The following is a 12,004-nucleotide window of genomic DNA, read 5'->3' as shown; positions in this document are numbered from 1 at the left end:
GCGATACCCGACGGGTACATCCCCGTTGCCATCCTTATAGCCACAGAACCCAGTGAAATAATTTACACAAATATAAAGACATGTCCAATTCCACCCCAAATTCTGGGAGCTTATATGCCTTCTTTGTAACCATCTCGATATTATATTTATTATGATTGGTCGACAGCTACAAAATGTCGCCGTGAAATGGAATTGCGGCAGGCCAGCAGCACTACATTTTCAGGTTCCTTGAAAAAAAAACAAAGTGACATATCCCACTCCAAACTAAACGCTACATACGCATTTCAGATTAAATATAAAATACATCAGTAGCGATCAAGCAGGCATCCCTACGTGGCTTGATAGGTTGACCAGGATAACTATATACTTCCGATCAATTGTACAACAAACTAAACAGTATTATTAATATCTAAACAAATTCCTAGTAGTAGCTCTAAACAAGTTTCTAGCGATAGTACTTCAATTGTACAGTAACCTTGGTCATAATCCATATTCTTAGACTTTTGATGAGTAGTTGCTCTAAACCAGAATCCTTCGTAGCCTCATAAAACATTGGACGCCGACCATGATCAAGATTTGATCACAAGTGGCACTACGGTAGCCAAACAGAGGAATATCAAATTCTCAGCTAAGGGCTGTGGATTGTGCCATTGGGATGCGATGTGAAGCCATCGTACAGAACTTCCAACTCGTCAGCCTCCAACAAGAAGCCATTCTCAAAGAACGCAGAGTGGAGGGCTTGAACACACTGCTTTGCCTCACTGTCATGGACCACCAAGGAAATGTTCACCTGTGTAAGGATGGTGTAACCGATATCAGATTAGTCTTGGAGCAAGTATGGTGCCCCCGTGTCCCTATCAAACATGAGAAAAAAGGAGTACCTTGGACGCCCCTTGCGATATCATCTGGACATTGACACCATTTCTTCGTAGAACATTGAAAGCCTGCCATGCAGCAGCGGATATCAATTGCAAACATAATATTGCATGATCATTTCTAGCACCCCAGTTACTCTAGTATGTTTCTGTCCACACTTCCTCAAATTGTAAGTTCATAGCTCAACTTTGAAGATTGTGATTGAAGCAATCTAGAGTGTTAACAATCATGAAGCTTAGGTGAAATGCACTTGCCTTTTCAAGAATCAAAGACGACCTCTGCACATTTCCAATTAAAGATATTATTGACCTATTCTGCAGTAAATGAACAACTGCTATCTTCTCAAGCTCTTCAATGACATCATCAAGTTCCTAGTATATAGAAAGGTCAAAATTAGATTTGCCAAGATGCATCATCATCATCTGCTATAATGAACCAACTCTGGCCTCAGCCAATTGTCATTTAAAAAATTAAAAAAAAATCCATGTTACAAAGGACTTTAATTCTTACAAAAAACTACCAACATGTCTCTAATTGAGTACAAAGGCAAATATGCAGCATTCACACTTGTTGATTCATTCCAGATCCTGATTATCTTGTGTTGTGTGCATTGGTGTATTAAGGTTGTAAATGAGGTCAACGGAAGGATGAGACATGGTAAAAAAAAAGTGTTGGGAAGGCACCGAGCAGAGAGGAATCGAGAAATGCGCAGAATGATATATAATGTCTTTTTCTTTAATATAGTGACAAATATTTCTTTATATAGAGATCCTAATAAAATGAATCTAGCCTGTAAGAATATAGATTATGACCCAGCCAAATAACAGTCTAATACCAAAGCTAACCAAAGTCCTGTTAGTCGAGGTCGTTTGGTTATCTAAAGGGTGATCCTGTAACCAAATGTGTGTGTGTGTAAAGTTTCTTAGACAAACTCTTCTTTAGTATATTGATATACAGCTCTCCTGTATGTTCAAGAAAAAAAAAAACCTATACCTACGAGGCACCAGCACCAATGGCGGGATGGGAATCCTAGGGTGCCATTATAGGTCCAACCCCACATAACATCAGGTGAGAAAATAATACAGTTAGTTTATTTTTTCCAAAAAAAAAAGACAAGGAAAACTTGAAGCAAAGTGTTATCTTTATATAGTTTACGCGGATTAAGACAAAAACAAATCTTGAGGAAATATAGAGTCATTGCCAAGAAAAAGAAATTAACAGTGAATAAATTGAGGCCCAAACATTTTTGTGCTGAACCAATTCACAACTCCATAGTTTCGATGGATCCAGTGTCAAAGATATGCTGACTTCACTGGTAGCCACACAATCAACAGAGATGCCCAAGTCTTCAAATATCGAAAAAACCTGAAAATTGATAAAGTTACAACCAAAGATTGAAATGAATAGTAACTCAAGGAAAGTAGCCTCTGAATAGTTGTACCTTAGCTAGAAAACCGTACTGGCCAAGCATGCGTGTGCTCACTATATCAAGCATTGTAATATTTGATTTCAAAACAATGCTAGTCAAAACAGTCTAGAATAAAACGTGTCAATATTGGGATTAGAGAGCAAAAACAAGTTGACAAGTCTAAGATTAGAGTTTAGCCAAGTAACAAACCTTACTCATATCTCTTTCTTTAGTGATAAGAGTACCAGGGGCTCGACGGTTATAAGAGTTCTTAACCCTAACAGGTACATCACCTTCTCTAGCTGGTCGCATTGATTGTGGATGCAAAACCTAAAAGTAATAATTGATGGAAACCAATCAATAAATAAATATCATATAAAACCATTGGCTCAGTAAAATGCTAAGCTAAAAAACAAGGCCACAATGTATAGCCGAGATCCATCGAAGTATTTCGTTTGTCAATGTTTTCCTTAATGGATAACAACACATACCTGCGCTCCAAAATAGGCAAGTTCGGCTGCCTCATCAAATGTCAAGTATGGCACAGGTTTTGCCTTAGGATGGATATTTGGGTCACATGTTAAAACACCATCAACATCTTTCCAAACCTACTAGAAACAAGATCAATGTTATAAGTCAACTACACAGGAACAAAAATAAATTAGCAACGATGCACTCTCTCTGTTGTGCGAAAGAGCCTGTAGCCTAGAGCTTGCAAGTGCTTGTGGGAGCGAATTTAGGCTGGTTAAAAAAAATCCCCTTGCCAGCAAAGTCGGAGTTTGGGGGTTTTCTCGGCTTGCATGGTTGAGGTCTTCTACCTTAATAGCTAAACCCTGGGGGCATACCCCTGGCAGGCCAAGTTTTACTCTCTCTGTTGTTTTTATAAATTAAGTTTTAGAGGGCAAAATTCTGTTTTCACATTAGGGTTCTCGCCTACCATATTCTCCTAAAATGTTCTTCTATGAACAACGTTTTACATTTACCAGGTCAAACATAAACATAGCTTTCATCCTAAACTTTTCAAATAATCATTTAATGAGTACAAATCCATGTATCAGAGATGAGGCTACGAGGAAAAGTTGAGATGAAAAGAAGTTCATGAGGTTATCCAACAACAACAACAACAACAAAGCCTTTAAGTCCCAAATTAAGGTTCAGGCAGAGTTGAAACCCAGCAGAAGCAATCAAGGTTCAGGCACGTGAATAGTTGTTTTCCAAGCACTCCTATCTAAGGCTAAGTCTTTGGATATATTCCATCCTTTCAAGTATAATTAAAAACTTGTCCTAAATTAAAGACTTCATTTTAATGCTTAGATGCTCGGAGATCCACTTTAACAAAAAAAAATACAAAAAAAAATGGAAATCCTTAGTTACAGTATCTCATGTTAAAAATGGTAAGAAGCTATCAAGCGTGATGCACTCGCAGTCAACGTTAGGCCTATGGAAAGTAACTCTGCACTAACCAATGAATTAAACCGGTCACCTATTGTGGCTTGAACCAAACAGTAATTGGTCCAAGGAGGAAGACAGCCTAGGGAAAACAAATTACAAACCTGGATTTCTCTTAATCCCAAGGCTTTGCCAATGGTTGTAGCTGTCAAGTCGCTACCACCCCTGCCCAAGGTGGTTATTGCACCAGATCTCCATCCCTGCAATTTTAAGTGCATGAAGTGTGAACATTACAAGAACAAACTCTTTCAAAGGGAAAAAAGAACTTATGGACAAATGGAGCATTGATACCCCAGAAATGAAATGTGAAATATAGAACCTTTCCAAGAAAGCCTGTGACTATAGGAATAGCAGGATCCTTAATCCAGTCCCCATGTAGCCTCTTTGCAACAGCAGGATAAGTTGCTTCCAGAATATCCGCATTTGTGAAATCGTCAGTAGTTATAAAGCCAAGATCAAATGCATCATACTGCAATGAAGCAAGAATCAGAAACTTTGACTAGATATCTACTTGGTTGATGCTTTACATGAAGAATTCCTGTACATAGACAAAAATCTACTAGAAAAAAATAGGATCACAAAACACTTATTAGCAGTATATGTATAAGAATACAAGAAATAGACTGACTTGCCAAGAATTTGGAACTACAGTTTGTACTACATGCAATGCATTAATGAATTTCCTACTAGACTGCATGGCATTAAGATAAGTAACATGGACATATTTGAAACACGAGAAAGACCATCCAAAATGCAATCAATTCAAGAATGTACCTGCCGAGCTTTTACCCCGATTTTGTTTAAAAGTGCAGCAAATATTCTTGTAGACATGCATTCACCAAATGAAACTAGATAATCTCGTGTCCTAAGAGTCAGCTCTTTCATCATAGCAATTCCCTTAAGAAGTTGTTCAAGTTCATCCAACAAACCTACAAGATTTCAAATTGGAAGTGGTATCATTTATTCAGAATCAAGAAATATTGACAGCACCACAAGACAAAGGCTGGATAGTGCAATATTCATGTAGCAGATTATAAAAGTTCGGTTCTGACTTCTGAGAAAGCATGAGACAGAAAGCTTAAAACATACGCATAAGCTTGAAAACTCAATTGTCAGTTCATCTACGTGAAGTGGATCAATATTCGCTTTAATACAGCGAATCGAAGGTTACATCATTTGAAGTGGATCAATATAGCAATTAAACCATATATGATGCACCAATCTCCACCTCCATACCCTATATGGAGACATTTCCTGAGAGAAATTTGATGTGGGTGAACATGACCACACCACACTACAAGTTAATTTAGCATGTTTTGTAACCCTGAAGACTTGAAACACAAAGAGTCAAAGAAGACTAGGAGAAGCATTTGGTAAAATGGGCAACATCTTACCATAAACAATTGACCTATCTAGCCCAAGCTGATCAAGCGTCCTAGACAAGGCAAAATGGTAGAAAGAAATCAGGCAAAAGCATTCCCAACCAATCCACTCGATGTAAGTAAAGCACTGCAATTCACACAGAACCATACCCAAGATGCAATTCCTTTACAAAGGAGAGCTCGTCAAGCTCCAAGACGTTGGTCGCGCCGCAGCGCACTGCTTTTTCCCCAGCCTGCAACCAAAATTTGAAAACCACTTTTTCAATCCTAACTCATAATGGTGTATGATTCCTCATAACACTAAAACACCTCGCATACCGAGGGTAATGAAGCTAGGCACTAGTGGTGCAGTAGAATACCATGAGCAGTTTGTTGGTGGTCTTCCCCATCGCCGAGAGCACGACGACCGGGCGCTCCTCGGGGAAGCTGAGGATGAGGTCTGCCACCTCCCGCATCCGCTCGGCCGAGGCCACCGACGACCCGCCGAACTTCATCACGACAGTGAGCTCCGGCGCCGCGCCCCCGTCGCCGATTCTCTCCTGCGCAGCCTCCACCACCGAGGCATCCTTCTTCTCGACAATGGCGGCGCCGACGGCTCGCTGGCACCGGACCACCGCCTTCCTCAGGCACGGCGCGGCCGGGACCGCAACAGGCGCCAAGACCCCGCGCCGTCTCGCGGCGGTGGGACCCTCAAGGGCAAGTCCCAGCCGCGCGGTGGTACGGAGAGCCGGCGCCGCCATGCTGGTGCCGCGAGGGTGGGAGGCGTGGAGCGGGAGGAGGTGGAGGCGCCGGCCGGGGGCGGGGCGAGAAGAACGGACGGCGGAGAGTAGTGCGAAGCGGTTCCTTCGGACGGGCCAGATCAATTCATCAATATATGTCCATGTTTGGACCAGACGATTGACATTTCTATGGAACGAGATGCTGTAGAATCGTTTGGTATGATGAAGGTACGTCCATTCCTCCACAAAAAGTCAGGAATAAAAAGACATCTACGCTGAAGTTTTGGCTGCTCTATGTTTTATATATATATATATATATATATATATATATATATATATATATATATATATATATATATATATATATATATATATATGACTCCTATGTGTCAGATGCCACGTCATCTTGCTTTCCTTTATTTTTCTAATACTTTGTTTTACACTCACATTTTTTTTTCATTTACTCTATCTTCATCGATTTCTCTGTTTTTGATCCTCCGTTCCTCATAGATCCTATTTTGTAAACCTTTCATCAAGAAAAAAAAAAGGACGTGCATGTCAATGCATGCAACTTTCTTGAACGAAACCTAGACTTATTAACAAAAGAGGGAAACTGCAGTCAAAGGGGGGAAACTCGTTTTCAGGCAATATAACCACTTCCGCTAACTACTGCAGTTTTTTTTTTCGACGCTAACTACTGAAGTTATGCTCGGTTGTTGAATACTAATGACAAGCTTTGGTTTAGTGTTGAGACTAATCATAGCATGAGTATGGTGTTGTGGAACGTGTCTCTTAGTTTGTGATGGGTCTAGGTGTTGAGCATTGAGACAGGCGACGACAATGGAGAAGGTTAAACGAGTTTGTGCCAATGAACCAGGAGCGGTGAAGGACAGACAGGAGGCTTACCAAGAGATCGAGGTGTCAGTGGATCATGGACCGCTAACACTTGGCAACATCGACGAGCAAGTGTACATGAGAAGATGGCCTAGACTGTGTTGACCAAGTCAAGCGAGGGGCGCGAGGACTTAGTGATTGGATGGTCGAGGACGGACGGTGACACACGTCAAGATCGTGGAGGAGGCATAGCAGATATGCTTCTCCAGTTGGGTTTAGCTGTCTAGGGCTTAAAACCACTCGTGGATGGTTTTGCCAGGTTTGGGCTTAGAAAACCCGGAATGGAGTTTGGTGCGGCACGTGGCGTCATCGAGAAGGTTGTGTCGAGGCAAAGCATTCTCGTGAATGACTCATGGGTGTCGGATGCACGGTCTCAACTTGGACCAATATGCCTATGGGGTTAAGTGGTTCAAGGAAATATCTAAGGACCGGCTTAGAATGTGTAATATGGCTCTATAAATAAGAGGGGAGGTTGCCCAAGCCATCTATCTCTTCTAGTGTGTTAGTTTCCCTGTCTTCAGATTGTTTCTCTCAGTTATAGCCAGAGCTAGTTTCACTGTGTGTTGAGATCCACAGATGAGATGTGTTCCTTTGGTAGAGTAAGACTAGATCCTGTAAGAACCAATTCTTGTGAAGCAATAAAACAAGTTGACCTCATAAAGTCTGAGTTCTTACTTTGTGATTTGGTTCTCTCTCCCCTAGCCCCTCTCTTTGGTGTTTTGTTGGATCTCATAAATCTAAGCTCAGTTGTACATCTAAATAATAGCACTAAATATGTCAAGAATACCTTACTGATGAGCTCTGAACATGTTTAATGCAACATCTCGAGAAATCCAATCTTCCAAAAAAAAATCAGCATAAACTTTATTTGGATCAAACCGTTGATCAAACCGTTGATGCCTAATTATTTCTATAGAAGTCAGTTTGTGCACCCAACGATAATGGCCCCATTCGCTTCGTTGAAAAAACAAGCTGAAACACTGTTCCGGCTAATTTGTTGTTAGAGAAAAACAGTGTTCCGGCTAAAAAGATAAGCCGAAAAGTACGGATTATAAGACAAGCGAACAGGGCCAATAAGGCATGGAACTAGAAGAACAATAAAGAACGAGCACTATCTAGATCCTCGTGATCATCATGACGAAGCTTGTGGTAATGGATCATCAAAGAATCAAACAGTTTACCCTATCTGCTGCCGACTATCCAACAGAATTTACAGTAGCTCTTTTAACTTTTGACTCACATTCTCTACTGGTCTTTTTCAAACCCTTTATAACACATATGAATGATGGCCACAATAAGAGACACATCCAGAATGTAACTAGACTGATCAAAAGAATTCTCACTTTGTTTTCTGATCTCAAGAATTCCAGAGTCCGGAATATACCCGATATCATCAATACAGAAAGTCTCGTTGTAAACATGCCCATCATCGTGGCACCTTTTCCAATGCTTTGGTTAACCCATTTGGTTCTTATCTTTTTGAGTTGATCTTTTGGGGATAGTTTCAAAATGAGTTAGTCAAGATGTGTGCCAATTTTCAATTTTTAGAATTTTTGGAATTCGTTTAAATTTATTTCGATTTTTTCTTGAAGAGAATTCTACTAAAATCTGCGTAAACATGCTTAGGCCTGTTTTTTAAGTTGTTCTAGTTGAGCTGATTTTTTTGGAGATCTTCTCCTTGATGTTTTAAGCTCCACCAAATTTCAAGTCATTTTGAAATCGTTTGATTGGTTTTTGACTTTTTCTCCTTCGTGAGCTAAAAAACTGGTTCAGGCTGGTTTTGCAGTTGGTTTCCGAGTTTGCCTGTTTTGATCTCTGGTTGCTTCCATGATAGTTCCGCTGTGTTCTCTAGTATCTCTTGAGCACATCTTGCCACCAGTTGGTTCATGCGTGTTCGTGAGTTTTGAAGTTTTGAGCGTTTTTTGTTGGTGGTGTTGGCATAGTGGCCAATTTCGGAAGAAATTTTGATTTGGCTCCTATTCACCCCTCTCTGGTCACCTACTCAGTCCTTTAGATTCGTTTTTTGTCGGTTATCGTACACAAAATTATCATTGTTTTATTAGATATTAGTCCAATACTATGTAATCTATGTATGTGGACCAAAGAAACATTGTCAAACCTAGTCCATATGTATTCTTTTTCCAGAGATGGATCAATACATTTTCTCTCAATCTCCCTCCCTCTAATAACCATCTAGCTTTAAAATCCTTGTGTATATTTTTGTTCCGAAACATACAAACACCTTCCTTTGAGGAACTCTGAAAGGTCCTAATATGGCTAGAGGGGGTGAATAGCCTATTTAAAAATCTACAAATCACCTAGAGCAATTTGATTATGACAAATAGCGAAATGCAAACTTGCTCTAGCTCTACAAGGGTTGCAAGCCACCTATCCAATAATTCTAGTTGTAATGATTACTAGGCACACAACTTGCAATGTTACTATTCACTAAGAGCTCTCAATCTTGCTACTCTAAAGAGCTCCACTAGATGAACTTAAAATAACAAAGCAAGCTCTCAATTCTAATTACACTAAAGAGCTTGCCACAACTAGTTTGCAAGAATATAAATGAGTGAGTAGGGTGATTATACCATCGTGAAGAGGAGTGAACCAATCACAAGATGAATACTAAATCAATCACCAGGAGAATACCAAAGGGCAAGAGACAATCAATTTTTCTCTCGAGGTTCATATGCTTGCCGGCACGCTAGTCCCCGTTGTGTCGACCAGCACTTGGTGGTTCGGCGGCTAAGAGGTGTTGTACAAACCTCGTCCACACAATTGGACACTGCAAGAACCTACCCACAAGTGAGGTAACTCAATGACACGAGCAATCCACTAGAGTTACCTTTTGGCTCTCCGCCGGGGAAGGCACAAGACCCCTCACAATCACCACGATCGGAGCCGGAGATAATCACCAACCTCCGCTCAACGATCCTCGCTACTCCAAGCCATCTAGGTGGCGGCAACCACCAAGAGTAACAAGTGAATCCCGCAGCGAAACATGAATACCAAGTGCCACCAAATGCAATCACTCAAGCAATGCACTTGGATTCTCACCCAATCTCACAAAGAGGATGAATCAATGATGGAGATGAGTGGGAGGGCTTTGGCTAAGCTCACAAGGTTGCTATGTCAATGCAAATAGCCAAGAGAGAGAGCTTGAGCCGACCATGGGACTTAAATAGAAGCCCCCACAAAATAGAGCCGTTGTACCCCTTCACTAGGCACAACACGGGGTGATTGGACGCTCCGGTCAGATCGACCGGATGTAGGACCCCAGCGTCTGGTCGCCCGATGTTTGCCTTGTGTCATCGGCTTCAAACGCCGATCGCCCGATCTCAATGGTCAAGTGATGACCGGACGCGTCAGTTAGAAACTGACCGGACGCAGGACCCCAGCGTTCGGTTGTTTCCAGTAAGGTTCCAAACATAAAATTTCACGACCAGACCGTCCGGTCAAGCTCGACCGGACACACCCGGTGTCCGATCACTCAACATTTCCTCTGTGCACCTCACGTCAGCGTATGTCAGCACTGACTGGACTCAGACCATGAGCGTCCGGTCAGTTTACATGCCAGCGTCTGGTCATGAGACCGAGACCGTGTGCTTACTGTTGTCACTGACTGGACTCTGAACCCAGCGTCCAGTCACTACACCATCAGCGTCCGGTCACTCTATGAACCCTTGTCTTTTCTGTATAGGGTGTCGGTGGCACCGTCGGACTGTTCGCACTCACCGGTGAAGTTTCTAACCCTTGCTCAAATGTGCCAACCACCAAGTGTATCACCTTGTGCATATGTGTTAGCATATTTTTACAAACATTTTCAAGGGTGTTAGCACTCCACTAGATCCTAAATGCATATGCAATGAGTTAGAGCATCTAGTGGCACTTTGATAACTGCATTCTGATACGAGTTTCACCCCTCTTAATAGTACGGCTATCTAACCTAAATGTGATCACACTCGCTAAGTGTCTTGATCACCGAAACAAAATGACTCCTATTATTTATACCTTTGCCTTGAGCCTTTTGTTTTTCTCTTTCTTCTTTTCCAAGTTCAAGCATTTGATCATCACCATGCCATCACCATCGTCATGATCTTCGCCATTGCTTCATCACTTGGAGTAGTGCTACCTATCTCATAATCACTTTGATAAACTAGGTTAGCACTTAGGGTTTCATCAATTAACCAAAACCAAACTAGAGCTTTTAATCTCCCCCTTTTTGGTAATTGATGACAACCCTTACACAAAGATATGAATTGAAATTTAATTGAATCCATGTTGCTTGCCCAACCATATTTACCATGTGTAAAAGAATATGGACAAGTTTCATGAACTCCAAATGGTAGCAATTGCTCCCCCTACATATGTGCTAAGAGTTTGGATTGTAGCTTGCACATATGCTTAGATAGGAAATATAGGAGACAATTTCTACCAAATGATGCTAAGGTATAAGAGATGGACCTTTGAAGCGTGATACCAATCGGAGTGCACCAATATACCATCCTTAGCACCATTAGTAACTAGACATACACAAAAACTAGAATACCCCATGAGATCAACATTACAAGCAAGGGTCTAGTTTCCATATGATGAACATAAGTCTAGTTACTTTAGCCTGTGCATGCTAGTTTTTCATTTTACCATTCAAGCATATAACTAGCATACACCACACAAGCATGGATATTAAAATTTAAATCTTGTGCCATGCAAGAAAATATATGAAATACGCATTCAAATACAACATACAAGTTTATGAGCTTGCTCCCCCTACTTGTGTGCATTCTTGATTGATCCCCTTACAATTGTCATTTCATTTGTTTGCTTTGCTCCTACTATCTTTGTGAATTTCTCTCCCCCTTTGTCAATAATTAGCACAAAAGGTGAGCTCAAATTATAGATAGGTTGGGGTGAAACCATGTGAAATGAGGATCATTTTTCTAATTTGGTTCAATCTAAATTACTTGCAAAAGATATTTAACTCGATTTAATCCAAGGACAAGCTTCTTCACACCTCTAATTAAGGGTTATCTTGTACCATGTTGAGTTAAACACTTATAGCTTATTTTCTAGATCAAACACTAGGTTTACAAGCCCACAAACATGTCATATGCTACCACTAGATCATTTCAAACATACAAGCAATAGTGATACCATACAAGCATCAAATTCATTTGATTTTCATAAATGAGCCTAGGACATGATAGGAATGACTAGATGCACTAAACAAGTCCTTAGCAATGGATGGATGACATGTCAATCAACTTTACCTT

General features: G+C 40.9%; 1 protein-coding gene across 1 annotated transcript; it reads right to left on the bottom strand.

Annotated features, from left to right (window-relative positions):
* Positions 1-194: 194 nt before the first annotated feature.
* On the bottom strand, positions 195-5,946 carry LOC136531646 (aspartokinase 2, chloroplastic-like). Its single transcript, XM_066524290.1, has 13 exons — positions 5,475-5,946; positions 5,266-5,348; positions 5,128-5,168; positions 4,508-4,662; positions 4,053-4,202; positions 3,838-3,933; positions 2,776-2,892; positions 2,495-2,614; positions 2,318-2,410; positions 2,119-2,241; positions 1,131-1,247; positions 882-944; positions 195-790 (listed from the first exon to the last, which is right to left on the bottom strand). Exons 1-13 carry the CDS (start codon positions 5,853-5,855, stop codon positions 629-631), a joined length of 1,701 nt encoding a protein of 566 aa, XP_066380387.1. The 5' UTR covers positions 5,856-5,946; the 3' UTR covers positions 195-628.
* Between the last annotated feature and the right edge of the window lie 6,058 nt (positions 5,947-12,004).

Source organism: Miscanthus floridulus, unplaced genomic scaffold (assembly GCF_019320115.1).
Source record: "Miscanthus floridulus cultivar M001 unplaced genomic scaffold, ASM1932011v1 fs_404_1_2, whole genome shotgun sequence".
NCBI classification, from domain to species: domain Eukaryota; kingdom Viridiplantae; phylum Streptophyta; class Magnoliopsida; order Poales; family Poaceae; genus Miscanthus; species Miscanthus floridulus.
This window is presented reverse-complemented; position numbering and strand designations above follow the sequence as displayed.